The sequence below is a fragment of the Telmatherina bonti genome (genome assembly GCF_933228915.1).
Source record: "Telmatherina bonti genome assembly, chromosome: 24".
Taxonomy (NCBI): Eukaryota; Metazoa; Chordata; class Actinopteri; order Atheriniformes; family Telmatherinidae; genus Telmatherina; species Telmatherina bonti.
This window is the reverse complement of record NC_136633.1, coordinates 21,496,634-21,515,717: the sequence shown is the minus strand read 5'-3', so window position 1 is coordinate 21,515,717 and position 19,084 is coordinate 21,496,634. Positions and strand designations below refer to the sequence as shown.

General features: G+C 39.8%; 1 protein-coding gene across 2 annotated transcripts in view; it reads left to right on the top strand.

The window, feature by feature from the left end:
• appa (amyloid beta (A4) precursor protein a) overlaps positions 1 to 19,084 on the top strand; it is a 46,441-nt gene that overhangs the window by 9,036 nt on the left and 18,321 nt on the right. Inside the window, exons 2-7 of one of the 2 annotated variants that reach the window (XM_079264211.1) lie at positions 10,241 to 10,408; positions 14,747 to 14,876; positions 15,014 to 15,126; positions 15,219 to 15,409; positions 15,637 to 15,986; positions 16,529 to 16,696. In XM_079264211.1, coding sequence (XP_079120337.1) covers positions 10,241 to 10,408; positions 14,747 to 14,876; positions 15,014 to 15,126; positions 15,219 to 15,409; positions 15,637 to 15,986; positions 16,529 to 16,696 — 1,120 coding nt within the window. The remainder of the gene's footprint in view (positions 1 to 10,240; positions 10,409 to 14,746; positions 14,877 to 15,013; positions 15,127 to 15,218; positions 15,410 to 15,636; positions 15,987 to 16,528; positions 16,697 to 19,084) is intronic. The other variant, XM_079264212.1, reaches the window with a different exon arrangement.

Sequence of the window (19,084 nt, the reverse complement as noted above, 5' to 3'; positions counted from 1 at the left end):
GACATGATATGACTCAAAGGATATAAAAATACACCTGAATTACAGGTGGAAATGTCAGAAATATCATGTGAGTCGCATCATAGAAACAGTGACGTAAAGTAAAAAAGGAATATAAAAGAATAACTAATTCTAAAAAGGGAAATTCGAAGGCTTTGCATTAAAACATTACTTGAATTACGAACAAGCAAAACCTTTTAACTTGGATAAAAATTTGCACAAATTTGTTTACCTTAAGATCTGTGTGTGTTCCAGCTGTGTAGGTTTTAGTCACTGCAGCGTGACTACAAACTGGACACCACTGAGATCAGAGCCAGCTTATCCGGTAGAATAAACTGGTCATTATACTTGGTTTGGTTTGGGGCACTCGCACATACAGCAGCCTCTGTCCTCTCCAAAGGAAACTCACCTGATGATGAAATTCCAGCTCTCATGTGACTGGGATAATGGTGCTGCCCCAGGTTGCCACAGCGATGACTGGTAAAGGTTATAACAGGCAATCCCCCATGGTAGATGGTACTCACTGTGTCTGTGGTGGTTATTACAAATAAAACCAAGAGTCCCTCCATCATGTCTAGACAAATTGGGCAGTGCGTTGTCAGAAGGCAGAACTGTGTTTCTCACACGCTTTTAATCAGATTTTAACAGATTTGTCTGAGATGCTAATTCCAGAAGAAACCCTCGAGACGAAGCCTAATCTTATTGAATATGAATGAAGATAATTCCTAAACAAACTTTGATTGTTAGACTTGATGAAAACTTTTAAGCATGTATGATGAGTTCTGTAAGGAAATAGATGTAAATGATGGGTGTGGTTGACCTTAGGTGTGAGGAAAAACCATTGACGCTGACGAGCACATTTCACATGTCTCTGTTCTTGATTTGAGGAAGCATTTCGTTGTCAGTTTGACCTGTTTAAGCCTTTATATGTGAGATCAATATTTAACCCAGAGTGACTTGAAATCATTGATCGAAGTCATGCCTGGGTGAGCTTGATGCAGTCTGCCTTAGATTTCATTATAACCCAGGTCTCTTCGCCCTGCTTAGACTCCAGCTGATGAGACGGTAAGTCGCCAAGTCTTTTAGGTTGTTTTCGTCCCACATAACTTTCATTTAGACCTTTACATCTAGTTTGTAATTGAACTTTTGGCCTACAGGGAGTGTGAGCAGGGGGAGGAGGAAGGGGGCTTTTCTTCTTTGTAATTAGTGAAGCATAGGATCTTCTTTCCAAACATCAGACGCAGATAACAATACACACACACCAGAGTGGAGTAGCATGGCGTATACTCCTGAGATCTCAGTTACAGTCCATTTGTTTACATGGGAGTTTTAATTCTGAATAAAAGTTAATTCTGCTTTAAACTGATGAAAAATGACCATGTAAACACTTCATTCCTAATGCAAATTTCTGTTTGGAATTAAAGATAATTCCGATGTAAGTGGCTGGCTGATTCGCATTATAATTCCGATCTATTTAATCCTTCTGTCATGTAAACCTTTATTCCGCTCTAAATTATTTCCGGTCATTCTGAGCATGCTCGTTACCTTGTCCTGTCCCGATGACGCGCGTTGTTTTGCCTCCCGTGTTCGGTGGTCTATCTTTCTTCTTCTTCTCAGTTGCTGCAAAAAGTGAAGTAGTATGCTCGTGTTGAGCTGCTACTTCAAATTCATAAGAAAAATGGCGACGAAACTGGTACTTATCCTGGAGTTTTTACAAGTTACGACTGAGACGAGAGGCAGGGAGCAAACTTTATTTCCGGTATACGTCATGTGCACCCTCTGTCCAGTCATAACCCTTTCCAACCTGCCGTTCTAAAGAGGAATTAAGTGAGGACGTGTTTCATGTAAACATTAATTCAGAATTATTATTTTCACGTAAATTCGTAGGAGAATACGTTAATTACGAATTGTTTATTTCAGAATTATTATTTCCAAATAAAAAAAAAAAAAAAAACCCATCCTGTAACCGTAGTCAGTGTCTTGGTTCAGTTATTCCACTTACAATCACAATAATCCCAATTAGTACATGTTAATGAGTTTTACAACACTGTAAATGTGTACAATTACTTAAAATACCTACAATAAGAGTTTTAGGTATTTTATATTTTTGGATGTAAACACAAAGTAATCTAGTTATCTAGCAACAAAATAAAGTAACCAAAAAGTCTTCTTCTAACAGACTTACTTCTGCTCTGTAACCAATAAATAACAGATACCACAGATTAACTCGGAAGCGAAAACTAATGGATACGATTACATGACCCCTGAGAGTTATTGTCTATATTATTATTTTTAAAAAAAAGGTAGCAGAATATCTATGGTTACAAACATAAATGATACTGGAATAGCATAAATAAAGAGACACAGTTATATATCTGAAATTAAACTGTTTTACCAGCCTGTTGCACCTTGAGAAGCATCAACCTCATGTCCGGTTGGTCATGTTGTAACAGTGAAACCATACATCAAAATCTGTTGTTTTACATCCGTGTAATTGAACAATGACTAAACTAGCTCGTCTTGTTGCTCAGTAAGCGTGACTTGTACACAGTTATGAATCAGAAATGACATAACATTTAATTTCATGTTATGTTAGGTCACAGCTGTCAAGTCTCCTGTTTTGGCCGGGAAACAACAGGATTTTCCTGTTTCCCAACGTCCTCCCGTATTTTTTATTTTCCCCTTAACATCCCCTCCACCGCCATGACTATCTGGGCGATTGCCAGAGAATTCCTCGTATTTTAAAATCTAGAACTTGACAGGTATGCGTTAGGTCCGTGTTTCCCGATCCAGGTCCTCAGGACCCCCCTGCCCTGCACGTTTTGTATGTAGCCCTACTTGAAATAAAGGGTTCATTAACAGGCTGCAAAGAACCTGATGAGAAAGTTCAGTAATCTGACTTGTGTTTTGGATGAGGAACATGTCATGAGGACCTGGATTGGGAACCATTGCCTTTGGTAAACATTAACGTTATCTAACCCAGCTGCTGCACAATTACCTTTACTTCAGTATAAAAAGCTGGTGGTTATCCTTTAGGTGGTGAAACAGCCATCCATTCATTTCCTAAACCCACCTACTCTCCGCTGGCACTCATCCCAGTAATTAAAAGAAAGAACACCAGTTCGGCCCAGAACTGTGGTGAAGCATTTTTTATGTATTTCCTCCTTTGACTTGAACTTTTACAGGATCTGTCCTCCACAGTAACGCCTTGGTCATTGTTTCTATCCCAAAGAAATGCTGTCAGGATGACTTATTCAGTTAATTTGGAGGGAATATCTCTTCCTTTGTCATAATTTCCCAATCACATTGTTTAAAAATGCAATTAACTGTTAAATCAAATAATTGTGGCGTCAATAGAAAACCAGTTAGAGATGATCTGAGGGTTTTAAGTTACACCAGGGCCTTATGTGCCAATGTCGACATTGTTGAGGTTCATGGACATGCACACATGGCAGCTTTGTACAGAGCAAAGTGGTAATTTTATTAGTTGCCATATCTTATTCAGCTTTCATTTCTTTCCAAGCTAATTAAGCAGATTTGAAAAGGGATGTATGTATTTAAACAACTCGCAGGTAGCTCGATGTTTTTTCAGTGCTGCAGGTCGATTGACTTGAAGGAAAACATCGCATGTCTATAGTGTCCAACAACATATGGGCTCAGTTAGAAAGCTGAATTTCCACAAAGGAGAGCACAATAAAGGCTTTATTTGCACTGTATCTGAGCTATTGTATGCAACGTCCAATAGCAGCTGGCTGACGTCATCGTGTTTGAGGTGCAGCCTCGTCTTATTAAGCACCGGTCCAGGCATGTCTGCAAAACATGCCTCTGAAAGGCGTGTGCCACAGAGGAAACGTTTCGAGCTCCTGCAACACATCTTGCTCTCCAGGGAGTCTTCTCCTGGGATGAGAGCTGATCTTAAGACCCACACCCCCACTGCCATCATCCCACCCACCCACCACCCCCTTAACCCAACTCCCCATGGCAGGCCTGGGCCACTCAGATAAGACTGTGCAATTAATAGCACTGCAGGCCCAACGCCCGTGGGGACACTTCAAAGATTGTATATGTGTGTGTGTGTGTGTGTGTGTGTGTGTGTGTGTGTGTGTGTGTGTGTGTGTGTGTGTTCGATGCACACTGGAATACATTAAGCAGTTTTTCAGCCTCTGTGTGGGACAGAAGATGTACATAAGGACAGATTTATGTGTATTTAGCATGCTTGTGATGTAATATTTCTTTTTCTGGCACCCCTGTTTAGATGTGATGGGTAATAAAAGTGCCTTTGCTTTTAAGTGCTGCTGATCACATCAGTGAATGCAACAGTCATAATGGGTTCGTTCATACATGTCAGACCCCCACTAACGCAATGAATGAGATGGAAGTATTTAGACAATTTGCATAAAGCTGAAGATGAGTCACATTTGAATGTTTTCCGTGTTTAGAGATGGCAAGTTGCATAGTAGTCCGTTCCCTTTTTTCTTCCTGCATCGATCCAGTCAGACAAGTGAAACATTTACTTTTCATTTCTAATGATTTATTTTTACTAAGGGTGGGAAAATTGAATAAAAAATATCGAAAATCTGGATTTTGTTTGTTTCACAATTTTAAAATGGATTTTTTTGGTAAAAAAATTTTTTTTTTTCAATGAAATAGAATTAATCCACTATGAAATTTGTCATTTTTATTGGTTTTTATTGATCTTTTTACTTTATAGCATTATAGCAGCAGAATGGTCTGGTTACTGTGTTGTTTTTCCTCATTGAAATCAAGAAAAATTACTAGCAAAAAAAAAAAAAAAGTTTTATATTTTGTCTTTTGTTTTTAATCTTCAAAAATCAGCAATATCAAAGAATTTCGAGAATTGCAATTTAAATCGAATCGGCACCCAAAAAGTCGGAATCAGAATCAAATCGGGACAAAATCATGTCGCCAGCCCCATTTTTTTACTCTTAGTTTATTCATCATTTTCCTCTGAAAACTTAACAGTGATATTTTTATAATACTACTTTACATGAGACAAAAGGGCAGCCCAAAATAATTTTTAGTGTTTTTCTGTTTCACAACTTATTCAGTAATAATTCAATGTCAGCGTTAATTGAAACCACTTGGTCTTGAGGCCAAAAATGTGGGCAATTATTTCATTTAAAGAAAAAAAGCTTTAATAGTCCTTAAAGACAGACCATTTAACGCTTTTGATGGTGAAACATATTGCGTGTTCCAGAATATATTTAAATGGTTGAGTCATGGATTTTAGCTGTGAAAATTAAGCCTGTCTAAGATGAAAGCTGAGGTTTAGGTCACTTTATGTAATAAAATGACACACACGCGAGGATAGTTCATGTGAAATGCTGCACTGAGCTTGTCATAAATATTTTGTAGCAAACCAATCCAACAAATTGTACTAACAAATAATCTCCCTTTAATCGCTTTGCTACTTTACACTAGTATGTTATTGTATTGCATTATTCATTTTTTAACTCTGTGTTTTTCTTGCTTTTATGTTCCACCTCAGGGGTAAATGAATCCAATTTCCTCCTCAAAATGTTACACTAGTCTTGAACTCTTTTTATGGCGTTTAAAACAAACCTCACAGCCTAAATTTAACAACTTCATCTAAATCGAGCGGTTTTGTGGTCCTGTAAGCTCCTGCAGGCTTGGCTTGGGTTTGCATTTACTTTACCTGTGACTTGATTTGGATGCGATGCTGCTTTCCCGAATTTCCTCTTTTCTCTCACTCTTGCTCTTATTTATATACTTTTATACTCATTTATTTATTTTTTATCATCCAACTTTTGCATTCACTCATCGCTTAATAGGATTAATAAAAGCAGAAAGAAGCAGAACCCATTTCTGACGGTTCACTGCTTTAGTTGCATCACTTCTAATTTTGGTTTAGGGAGAAGTAATATGCGCCTGGGGTTTTTGCTCGCTTGAATTGCACCATCTTCTCAGGGTCAGTCTCATGCAGCATGGGCCTTCATCCCCCTGGTTCATTCCCCGTCGTTATGGTGATAGCTATCATACCAGATTGAGACCAATGGGGGATATTACTCCTGACCAAGCTGCCATCCAAATCCTCTGTGCCCAGATTACAGCTCCCTTCTCCCTCTATAGGATGACCGTCTGGCAGACTGGCAGGGCTGTGAACCAGAGCTAAGACAGGATAAAGACTATGAGTTTAGGAGCTGAGGAAAGCATGGTGTCTCCTTCTGGGATCGGACTGCTTTACTTATGATGTTTTCCATCATTTCTCAGCCTTTAACTTCATCTGTCGGTCTGTTTGTTTCCTGCATATGGATTTTAGTTTCCCAGGTTGCAACTGGAGCAAGAAGAAAGCACTCAATTTCCCAATTTATTCTTGAGTCTTTGCATCTGCAACATATTAAAAAAATCAAATATTGTTGCAAAAGCAGAGTTTGAGGATTGCGTCAGCTATTTCTAGTTCCTTACGTTTCCTCAAACGCCCCCTCTGCCTTTGTGCCTTGGGTTTTACAAAGTGCTTGTCCTTGAGCCCAACCGGCTTATTGTCTAGTTCATCTGTTCTCCAATCTCTCTCCGTCTCTCGCTGTTGTGGTCATTGTTCTTTTCCTCTCTTCCTGCTCTTTGCCATCATCATTGGTTTGATTTATAACTTGCAGCAGGGCTGATGTACCCCCTCCACGGCCCACCTCCTTCCACAGAAGACTAAAATGCAGACAGAGAGCGTAAGAGAGAAGATATAATTTGCCAGTCAAAAAAAATTTGAATGTCAGCAAGCTGTAGGGACAGATATGCCCTAAACCAGAGATTAGTTTTTTTTTCTTATCTCCTTCGGTAAGTGACGGGCTAAGGGTGGGGGGGGGGGGGGGGGGGGGGGGGGGGGGCGTTGTCAGATAAGGTCAGAATGAAGCTAGGCCCCTTAAAGTGGTTAATTAAAAGATGTTTTATGTGTTCAACTGTTTAAGGAGCAACGGAGAATTTTTAAAGTCTGTTTACGTAAGTTTTTAGCACCAGTAGCAGGATGGGATGTGATCTGTGCCTGTTGGGGCTGCTCCCTCCCAGATGGCGGTGTGGGAATCAAGAGGCAGACCCCTTATAATCCGGTGTGGTGGTGCAGATGGCTGGGTGTCAAGAGTAATGGCCACCAGTGTTAAGTTATCATTTGTGTGAGCTGAGGAGGGCTGTGGCCAAGAGTGGATTTTACACTTGTGGGTGGGTGTGTGCATATATGTGTGTGTGTGAGGGATTTACTACACTTTGCAGCTTATCATGTTGACCTGTGGGGGGATATGAACTTTAAAGGTGCGTGTTTGGTCCACAGAAGTGTAACCACACTGGATCAGTTTATGGCTAAAACTTATAAAAGCACAGATTTTGGACCCTTTTTATTTTGCCACTGTAAATTGATGGATAAATTTTAATATTGTGTTAAATTCTTGTTAATGTGACATAACTATGAGTTAATATGAAACTCATTTTGATTTAAAACTCTGCTAGATAGCTATCGCCTGCAGCGGTGTTGCTTGTTTTGTCAATCATTTCTCAGTAGTGTGTAACTCTGTGGGCTGAATTGCAATCAATAGCTCACAGTTTAGGTGGTGTTTAAATCCGGTGCAGGTGGTTTACAATCCAGCTACAAAATGTACTTAGACTAGATGGTAAATCCACTATAAGTAATCCATGGTAACATTATTATTGAACATATTTGTATGATTTAAAAGACAAAAAACCCTATGTTGCTAATAGATCTCTACATTCATTCAGAAATTATGACAAAGCTGCTTTCTGTAAAATTTCTACCAATCACATATCTTAAATCGGCACTAATGTGTAATTGAAGCAGATCAACAAGTCACACCAAAGTTCTGCATGTGTCTGAAAAGCACAACAATAATAAAAGTTCACTTTGACTTGAATAAAGCCAAGATGTTTTTGGTGCCAAAAACTGTCTGAGTTGTAGTGAAGATAAATATAGATACGTTCTTTACTGTTCCTGATGGAAATATGAAGACTTAGCAGCAGCAAAAATAATAAAAATTAATAATAAAAGAATGGAATAATGTGGAAAAACTGTGGAGTAAAATGTAGTGACATCAGCATCAAGTCAGACGTTTCACTTAGTTGAATGTTTTATTAATTAAACCTGTGTTCATTCAAAGAGACGGCATTCAGGGAATGATGTTATTTGGGTAATGTGGGGTGTGTGGTTGCTGTCTGTCCTTGTCTGTGTATGAGTGTGGAAAGAGCTCGTGTCTTTATTTTTAATTGTCTTGTTATCAACTTGTTTTATATCAAGTTTGTTTTAATCCTTATGACTTGGTTTTATCTTGTAAAGCACTTTGTGTTGCCCGTGGCGTGAAAAGTGCTCAAGAAATATAGTTTGATTTTATTTGATTAAGTAAACAAATACAAATATATAAATAAATAAACACAATGAACATATACAAGTCAGATTAAAAGTGTCAAGGTGAAACTATTAAATAACTAAGTGGCAAAAAATGTAGGAAAAAAGATGAATGTATTAATAATTTTTGTTGTGTGTTTGTTTTAAGGGCAATATTGCTCTTCCAGGAACTAGTGTTTGTTATAATTTCTGTTGTGTTTGTTTGATTGGCCTTTTATAGTGCTAGATGTAATTTTACATTATTTTATACCCATAATCTGAAAACTGAGGCTTTCCATGAAAAATGTCTGTATGTTGACACTGCTTAAGTGTTGATGTTTATCCATTTAGTTCATTTTTATTTAAAGGATTATTATTCCCTCTTTTTGCTTATTTCTTTTTCTTTTAAACATTGTTTTTAATGTTCTTCGCACCTCGCTGTCATGCTATAATGTTATAAAAATAGAAAAGTGATGTAAATATGAAAAATAAAAACATAATAAAGAATAGAAATCCAAATTGATGTTGTAATGCAGCCTTGAAACAACCTGTATCAGTTTCAGAACTGACTCAGTTTTTAGAGGTGTTGTAGGACGGTTGTTTACCTTTTTACACTTGTTTTTTTTGTTGGATTCTCCTGATGTTGTACCTGGTAAGCTTTCTGCTCTGCTTGTTTTCTCCAGGTGCAATCTGGTGAAAATAGAACAGCTCCTCAGAGTACTGCCATGTTGTGTAACTGGAAAATAATGAAAGCTGGTGTAAGTTTAGACTTTAAACCAGGTACACACCTGCTGAATCGATCCTGAAATTGGACTTTTCAACTTTAAACTGAGTCCAAATTATCCCTCCCTCCACCGCTTTGATATCAGAAGAGTATTTCACGCCCCTTTCTGCTTGGAGGGAATCATGTCTAGAGGGGAAAATATGCTATCCATCTCACAAAACATCATTTGTTTGCTTGCCAGGGCCTTCAAAACCATTAACAAGATTAGGGAGCACACAATGGCAACAGTCCCTCTCCTCCCTCCCTCTGTCTCCTTCTCTTCTTTTCCTCCCGTGTTCCCTCCCATTTTGTTCTCAGCTCATTTGCCAGTACAATGCAGACATTGAGAGGTTTGTCTGCACCTCCTCTCTGAGGGGAACCTCAGCACAAAACCTCCTTATGTAGGCAGACTGCAGTGGCATGCACAAGAAAAGGCACAAATCATCACACAGGGATGTAAATTAACACAAAAATTACTACATTCGTGCCAAAGGTGGACTTTCTCCCTCGCTTGCATGTTTGCTCACACACAACCCCCCCTTGCCTCTGGCCAAATGGCTGTTACTCTCAGTATGTGCTCCTCTAGCAGAGATGGAGGGTTATATAAATACCATGCTGTCTTGCATAAAGCCACAGAGGTATGTAGCGTGTAGCACAGAGCAGTTGAGTGGGCGAATGTGTTTGTGCATAATAGACAAAAGAGGCTGTATTTGTTTACTCTGGATTTGTTTCTCTCTGGTAATTTATTCCTGAGAAGAAGAAATTGATTTTTAAGCCCATGCTCCTGGTGTTCATCCTTTTTCCAGTTTGATTGTCACTATAACAAACACAGCAGGGTCACCATAATGTCTGACACATTACGACATCGCAGGTGTTCAGTGTTACTTTTGAGAAGAAAGAAGGAAGAAGCTTCTTCAGATCTATTTTAATGAAGACTTTCTTTGCTTTTACTCATCGCCAACCTTTTGCTTTAACTCAATTTTCATCTTAGAAGGTGATGTTCTCTCCCCGCTTACCGCTGTCCTGTGTTGCAGTTTTCCGCTTAAGCTCTTGGATAGTGTAACAAGACTGGTGTGCCTCATTAAATTCCTCACATATTTCTACCCTCCCTCTTCTTTCAGATTCCTACAGATGATTTTATGGGTCTAGTGGCTGAGCCCCAGGTTGCCATGTTCTGCGGAAAACTGAACATGCACATCAACGTGCAGAGTGGCAAGTGGGAACCGGACCCCTCGGGCACAAAGAGCTGCATCGGTACAAAAGAGGGCATCCTGCAGTACTGCCAGGAGGTAAAGTGTGAGGAGTGTTTGAATACACTGCAAGGCGTGCTCACTTCCTGTTTTTTATGATCAGAGGGATAATAAAAAATATTAGGGTATCAAATAAATATGACATCAGTTTGGGACAAGCTTTTTTTTTGTTTTTTTTTTAACCATTTAGCTAACTCACTATTTAGTTTTTAGGATTGTTTTGGAAAATAATGAGACTAGGGATGCACCGATACCAGTATCAGTGTCGGCTCAATACCAAGCGTGTGTACTTGTACTTGGTATTAATTAAAGTACCGATACCACACTAGAGAAGCTAGCGCAGATGTGTTTGATGACATGCTTCAGACATGTTTGAAAAGAAATGAATGCCTTAAATGTTAAAATGTGACATTTTTTGTTAAACTAAAGCGAGGTGTTTGAATCAAAACCACACATTTATAGTTGTATTTAGGTAAAATGTGCCAAATCCAAATAAAACTTGTTGAAATAGTTAGCTCTGTAATGTTATTATATTTGTGTTGTTGAGGTAACTTCAGAAAGGATGGGTCATTTATTACAACCTAATGAAATTTTACACAGTTATAACAGCAATAATAACCATAGTCACAATAATGTTCATATAAACAGATTTGGTATCGGCAAATATCAGTATCGGCAGATATTCAAATGTCAGATATCGGATAGAAGCTCCCAAAAAGTGGATCAGTGCATCCCTAATTGAGACAACAAATAAAATAACTGGCTGCCTTTTATTTTAGGCTTTAGTAAACACAAACGTAGTCAAACTTTGAACTCCACAGGAAATGCAACTAGTTCAAAAGTGTAGCAATAAGTTATATTTCTGTTGTCAGTGTTGCTAATCTTCCTATATGTAGTCCATCATGTTTTTCTATATTTTACAGATTTCCTCAGCACTTTGAATCTATTGGTTAGTCAGTAGGTCTGCCTGGTCCAATCCCTGTTATTGATTTTCTTTTTAGTTTTTTTTTTTTTTTTAAAGCCACTGTTAAGATTTTAATCAGGTACTTTAGCTCTTACTGTAATCTCTTGCTTGTAGATATATCTGATGTACTCATGCTTATCTAGTCCAAATCTTTTATTTCCTGAAAATGTTCTTTCTTGCTTTTCCAGAGCCTTCCATGTTGTTTTTCCCTTTTGATACTCACTTAATGAACCCACACAATCATAATACTTAGGTTTAAATTTACTATCTGTTGTAAATCTACTCCACATTTTCAGTGGAAAGTTATTTGTTTTTCTCTCTGCTTCTGATCAGATCAGAATCGAGTGAGATTTAAATTTCTATCCATGTTGCTTTATACACTGTTTCACATAAGAGGACGTACATAAAGGTGGTCCTCGGGTTACGCGGTTCTTGACTTGCGTCGTTTAGACCAGGGGTGTAAACTAGGGCCGGTATCCGGCAGGTTTTTGTTGTTTCCCTTTACCAACACAGCTGATTCAAATCATATAGATCCAACAGCTTCTTGTCAACATATCTGTGAATTTTGGTCAGGTGTGTTGCAGGATACCGGCCCTCGAATACTGGAGTTTGACACCTGTGGTTTAGACTGTACGACGCTCATTAAATAAATGTAAATTAAAAGAAAAAGAGCAAGTTTAGAAGTGACACATAAGCTCTTACAACGCGTGACACAGGGGCTGAGATGACGCCTCAGTGTATATTTTAATTGCCTGTAATGTTTTTCTATTAATATGATGTATAATACATGTATTTATATAATTATTTAGTGATCAAGGGGGCAATATGGGGTATTTACAGATAGAAATCCAACTTATGTGTAATTTCGGGTCACGTTGCAGCGGTAGGAGCAGAACTCATTTATAAACCAAGGATCTCCTGTATTTCACTTGTTCTGTGGTGGCATCTCTTGTTTTGTTTTGGGGAGTTGAAGATTTTTGTTTCTAACTCTGAGGTTGTGTGTCCTTATTTTCAAAAGGCTTCATTTTAATTTAGTATGTTTTTACATTGGAGACCATTTAGACTTTTTCACTGGGGAAAAGCTGTTACAACAACAAGCTTTTTTAGAGAAGGCACCAAAGGATTTGAGGGCGATAAGAAAGGAACTTTATTTGTTCTTGTTGGTATAAAAGGACCGTAAGAGCACAGAAGTCTTTCTTTCATACGTTCTGTAAGCAGATTTGTTTTTGAGACAACAAAATCTCTAATTTAGCTGCGTGACATGAAGCCAAAACTCTGCTCAGTAAACAAGCTCCTTAAGGCCATGTGACTGCTTTTCAATCTACACTTAGCTTGTAATTAGGAAGAGTGAAACCAACCAAAGCAACAACTAAATGCTCAGAAGAGTATTGGAGGTTAAGCTTCTCCTTCTCTCTTACCATTGAAGGTAAATATTGCAAATATAAACAAATTACTCCCAAATCAGACACCATAGCTTCCAGCTACAGTTTCAGCTTAAAATACTGAAAGTAAAACAACATAATAAGAGCTTCCCACTCCTCCGCAAGGAATGCAAGAGCTGATCTGACCATGGCGAGGGTGACGAGGAGCCAATAAAGTCATGAGATTGCTATTTTTCCTCAGCATGAAGGGAGGGAAAAAATAGGAGCTGTCATGAGAGAGAATGAGGGAAGAGGTATCTGGAGAGGGATGACATGCCAAGTCAGAACGATGTGCACAGGCAGATGTCATCCGTGGCTCGCTGTCATGGAGACGAATATAAAGGTAAACACTGCAGATTTTTTAAAGCAGAAAGCCCCACCGATGCTGCCTCTCCTGCTTTTTCCAAACATGACACTGACGCACAACAAAGGCACATCACTTTCTGGCTTGAAGTGAAAAAGCTGCTCATTCCCCGTCGGCTCCGTCTTCCCTCTGGGTTTCAAACCACATCTGAATGTTGTCGAGTGTCTGCACTTACAAACATCCATATTGGGCTTAAAAAATGCTGAAAAGTTTTCATTTATAAGAAATGTTAATCAGAAATTCAGTCTCTTGTTGTGGCTTTGCTGTGTTGTGACATTATTACACCCCCTGTCTCCACCCAAACATCTCCACGTGGATTTGATTTAGCCAAGTCAAAGAGCCTCCTCCTGGATAATTACTGCATGGATGCAGGTTTCAGCTGGAAGCAAGTTATTTAACCCTCACGGATGCAGGGAGCAGCTTCTTATTTCTTAAACAACCATGTGGGAAGACATCCTGTGTTCATGAAAAAAACATTAATCTGCATCAAAAGGGTCAAATTATTGCCATCAAAAGAGATTCTAAAACCACAAAAAGTGGGTTAAGTGCTGTCTAAAGCATTATTAAAAACTGGAAGAATGGTGGGGAATCTGCCTCTGGGTAGAAACGTAGGTGGGAAGAGACTTAAACACTTGGTGAAATGAAATCATAACAAACGTTGGAAGTCCTGGCGCTTTTTAGAGACACACGTTGTAATTGGAAGGAATTGGGACTTAACAGCTGAGTAACCTTACTTAAGAAAACCACTTATCAGTGCATGAAGATTGTTTTCTGGAGCAGTGGAAGATGGTCATGTGATCTGAATCCAGATTTAGGCTGTTCTGAAGTGACAGAAGCATCGTTGTATGAAGAGAGGAAGATAAAGTGATGCTCCCATCATGCCCAGTGCCGACTCTACATGCGTGTTGTGCTACGATCTGGTCAGGTCTAGGTTCAGCAACGTTATGGCTAAAGAATGAGGCCAGACGTTACTGAATGAGGGATTTTTTTCTACCTTGATGACATGGCCGTATTCCAAGATGTCGATGCTGGAGTCAGTCAGTGAAAGTGGGAAAATAGATTGGCTGCCACAGAGCCCAGACTTTGACCTCTGAAAATCTTTGGGATGTGATGGAAAAGACTTTGTAGAAGTCTGACTCCCATCATCACTACAGCTTAAAAACATACTTAAAGCTGGGGTAGGTAATCTTGCTCAGACACTTTTTCTTTTTTTTTTTTTTTTTTTTACTCTGGGTGAAGTTGTTTCTCGTCCTGATAAATCATGAACAATAAGAAATATAGTCAGACCCCTCAGTTGATTGTGAATCTGTAGAAACTCTGACCAATCCAAACATTCAGACCCAAATGGAGTTGTTCATTTCTTAAAAAGAAAAAAAAAAAGAAAAAAAGCCTTGGATCACACAAGGAGCAAAACCAGAGGGGGAGGAGCCTAGAAAGGGCGCCACTTTCACATCTTCCTGGCTCCCCAACATTACCTACCCCAGCTTAGTACCGTAGCTTAGTGCAACTCTGGATGGAAATAAATGATGGGACTTTACAGAAGCTGGACTAAACACCACAGCAACAGCTAAAGGCTCTCTGACATGAGTGTGTGACTTTTCTTTTATGCATTAAATGTGTGTGTTTAGGTGTATCCAGAGCTCCAGATTACCAACGTGGTGGAGGCAAACCAGCCAGTCAGCATCCAAAACTGGTGCAAGAAGGGTCGCAAGCAGTGTCGCAGTCACATGCACATTGTTGTTCCCTACCGCTGCCTCGGTGAGTCCATTTTAATAATGCGAGTGAGATATTTTAAGAATGCTTTTTCACAATTGTTGCTGTTTAGTACTGGTGCTGAAATGTTTCCTCACTGAGTCTGAGGTCATGAATTCTGAATATGGATGTTTTTGCTGCAGTGGGAGAATTTGTGAGCGACGCCCTGCTTGTTCCTGACAAGTGCAAGTTCCTGCACCAGGAGCGCATGGACCAGTGTGAGAGCCACCTGCACTGGCACACCGTAGCAAAGGAGGTGAGTCCCCTCAAACATCCCAGGTCTTTAATCTCTGTCATTCATTCACGCCGATCGCTTCTTTCGCCATCTCTTTATTTCTACACGTGTAGTCCTGCGGAGACCGCACCATGAATCTCCACGACTACGGGATGCTGTTGCCGTGCGGCATCGACCGCTTCAGAGGAGTGGAGTTTGTGTGCTGCCCCGCTGTGGCTGAGCGGGATGCTGACAGTGCAGAGCAGGACGCTGATGACTCTGATGTGTGGTGGGGTGGAGCGGAGACGGACTACTCTGACAACAGGTGCACATAAACACAGTAATACATGGCCTCACACATGATCACGTTTTTATCTTATCAATACTTTGTACAAGAGAAAATCTGTCTCTTTGACAGGAAACTGTCATTTGAAGGTCTTGTCTTCCTCACGTCCTCATTTCTTTTCCCTCTCGTTACTCCTGTTGCCTCCATATGTCTCTTTACTCCCCCTTCAACCCCGTCACCCTCCCTTATCCTGCTTCCCTTCCCAGTATGGTGCGTGAACCAGAGCCAACCCAGCAGCCAGAGGAAACCAAACCATCTGTGGTACAAGAGGATGAAGACCTGGAGGTGCTTGATGAAGATGCCGAGGAAGAGGAGGAGGAGGAGGAGGAACAGGATGTGCTGGACAATGACCGAGATGGAGATGGGGAGGAGGATGAGGAGGCAGTAGGAGAAGAGGAGGAGGACGACGACGACGAGGAAGGGGAGGAGGAAGATGGAGATGATGACCTCCCCGACATGCTTGCTGACAACTATGATACCGATGAGCCCACCACCAATGTTGCCATGACAACCACCACCACCACCACAACGGAGTCCGTGGAAGAAGTTGTCAGGGGTGAGGAACGTTTCCAAAGTCTGTCTTTTGGGCTTTAATCTCATTATCCATGTTTTTTGTTTTCATTTCCTCAAAATTTTAGTCTTTTTAACCTGCGAAATACAGCCATCAATCATCCCTGTTCTGGTTAACGTGTCACTACAGCATGTCCCCCCCCACCCCCACCCCACGCCAGTTTGTATGCTACGCCAAACACGGTTAAACTTGATGTTCCTCACAGTAATTATTCCTGTCATTTTTCTTATTGTGCTCATTTATCATTTCACAGCTTTCATTAGCCACGATCCATTAGAAGCAGAATTTGTTGCGCCACTGCTGTTTTTTCATATTTGTGCCAAATTAGTCCTAAATTCAGCTCCAGGCAACATTAATAATGCTTAAACCTGCACATTTTCTTAGTTTTTATAAAAATACGGGCTTGAAATTAAGTAGCAAACTCGCAGAATCCTAAACTATGATGCTGTTAGGTGATGGATGATGAGCTGAGGAGAGTATACTAGCGTATTACCTTGTAAATGATGAAAGTGTGTGTGTCTTCCAAGACGTGTGCTGGGCCAGTGCAGAGACCGGCCCATGCAGGGCCATGCTGCCCCGCTGGTACTTTGATCGCCAGGAAGGCCGCTGTGTTCAGTTTATCTACGGCGGCTGCGGAGGAAACAGGAATAACTTTGAGTCACAGGACTACTGCATGTCTGTCTGCAGCAGCGTCAGTAAGTCCTGCCGACAGCTGCTCAACCAGCAGCTCACTGGGTTTGACTCCCGACTTCTGTCTTTAACTTTCACACCTACTCACCGTCTGTCTGCTCGCTCTTCACGAGCTTTTCCGCTCTACACCTGAGTGGCATGTCGCAAAAATCAACTTTCACTTTCTCACCATAATCTTTTAGTTTAACTGCCTCTACACTTTTCTACCTTTACTGTACACCTAAATCTGTGTGTGTGTGTGTGTGTGTGTGTGTGTGTGTGTGTGTGTGTGTGTGTGTGTGTGTGTGTGTGTGTGTGTGTGTGTGTGTGTGTGTGTGTGTGTGTGTGTGTGTGTGTGTGTGTGTGTGAATAAGCATATTTAAGAGTGGATCTGCATTTAAAAGCTGTGATTATTGCGTTATGTGATTTGGATGAGACATCAGCAGCCCCTGATTATAAATATTAGACACAAAATGACATTCTTGACATTGCAGTGTTACACTGCTGCTGCATGTAGGATAACCACTACGATTTCTTTTATTACTGCTATTTCGGCGCCATCATTTTATGTATATTAGTTTAGCATGAGTACGAGCTGTGAGATCACCCAGACAAATTATTTCTGCCATAATCCCTGCTTTACTGCACATCATCCCTTATATCTTTGACTTGTTGCCAGTTTTGCTCCTGTTACTCCGCCCTCATCGCAGAGGAAATATGTTCTTGTTAATTGATTCAACTCACTTAAATCAGATGTGAAATTGCTCAGCTGCAATTTTGAAAAAATATGAAACATTTCTCTTGCTGGCAACGAAGAAAAAGTCATTAAAACAACATTACACGCTCTAAACGCATACCTGCCTTCCAGGTCGCTGTGATGACTGATTATCTGTAAGAGTGATTGCTTAAAGATTTTTCCACCTTGTTTATCTGATAACTGGTAAACCCATCTGGGGTTCTTAATGGCCACTTTGGGGAGAGGATATTTCTTGCCTGACTGCGTTGATTTAGACTCGATCATTCAGTCACGAAGCAAACTGACTGGATTTCAGATGGTAGCTCCATCCTGGATCGCTGAATTATTTCCACATGTTGTTTTACCGTTGTGTGTGTGTTAGAGACAGAAACAAAAGGTGCTTTAACTGTTTGTCTGATCGCAGAGCTCAGTGTGCAAGGTTTGGTGACCTTCGTCAATATGCAAGTGTGTCTCAGTCACGATGAGCGCAAACTGCCCTGCAGCAAAATGAAGTCATGCTTTCTCCATCTCCCTGTGGTTTGATCTAATTTTATCTCGTCTGTGTGTGTTTAGGTGTGAAAGCATATGTGCTCGTGTGTTTTTTGGCTCAGGATTTTTGCTTTGTCGAGGAGAGAAAGTGCTGCAGAACATGCATGTATTGTCAGACTTTTTTGGGCTAATGTCACTGATTTAGTGTTTGTCTGGTTGATGGAAGGCTGTTATAAAAAATTGCACCCTGGAAAAGCACTTTCATGGTGATTCATGGTCAACAGGAGCAATTTTTCCAACAAAAGCCAAAGCTGTGCCCCAAATGGCTCCCTTTTCTTTCCCATTTTAGTTACCGGTTGGCACAAAAATCCTTAAAATACCACCATTATCAGCAGTTTTACAAAGCTGTTGTTTATTATCCTCACCAAACTGACTCCAGCTCGGCTCGTTTTTGGCTCCTTCGTGCATCATAAACATCTTCCAAGCTTCAATCCAACCATAGAAGAACTTTAGGTTTATTCCTTTTTGCATGTTCATAAAGTTTAACTGGAAATTGGTTTATTAAGATTTTAGGGTCAAGATAAAGGTAGAGTATGTAAGATTTTCAATATTTTCTAAATAAATTAACTAATAAAATAACCACAATCATAATTAGATTAGTAGGTTCCAGTCTGTCCATATTTGATGCGTTATTAAATTACAAGTTTAATTTATGACAAAATGACAAAAAGCTTTTTTTTTTTTTTTTTTACTGGTAGGCAAACATTTAAGGTCTTTGTCATTAATTAAACTTGTAATTTAATAACGCATCAAATATGGACAGACTGAAACCTACATGTTTAAAAAAAACTATCTAATTATGATTGCAGTTATTTTTTTAGTTTATTTTAAAAATATTGAAAATCTTAGATACTCCACCTTTTTTTTTTATTCAAGATCTTTTTATTAAGATTTTCTTAACAAACATACACAAAGAAAAAAGAAAAGAGAGAAACTCCAGAACATTTACACCAGCCCACAGGAGGTAGGCAGATGCAGGAGCCATAGGTACAGTGCAATGAAGGGGTAAGGATTGAGAGAGACCTAACAAAACAACAGCACACAAAAAAAAAGAAAAAAAAAAGAGGAAAATGAACACCCGGAACCCTGTTTCCCTACTCGGTCAGAGTCAGTTTGGAGGCATGAGCCA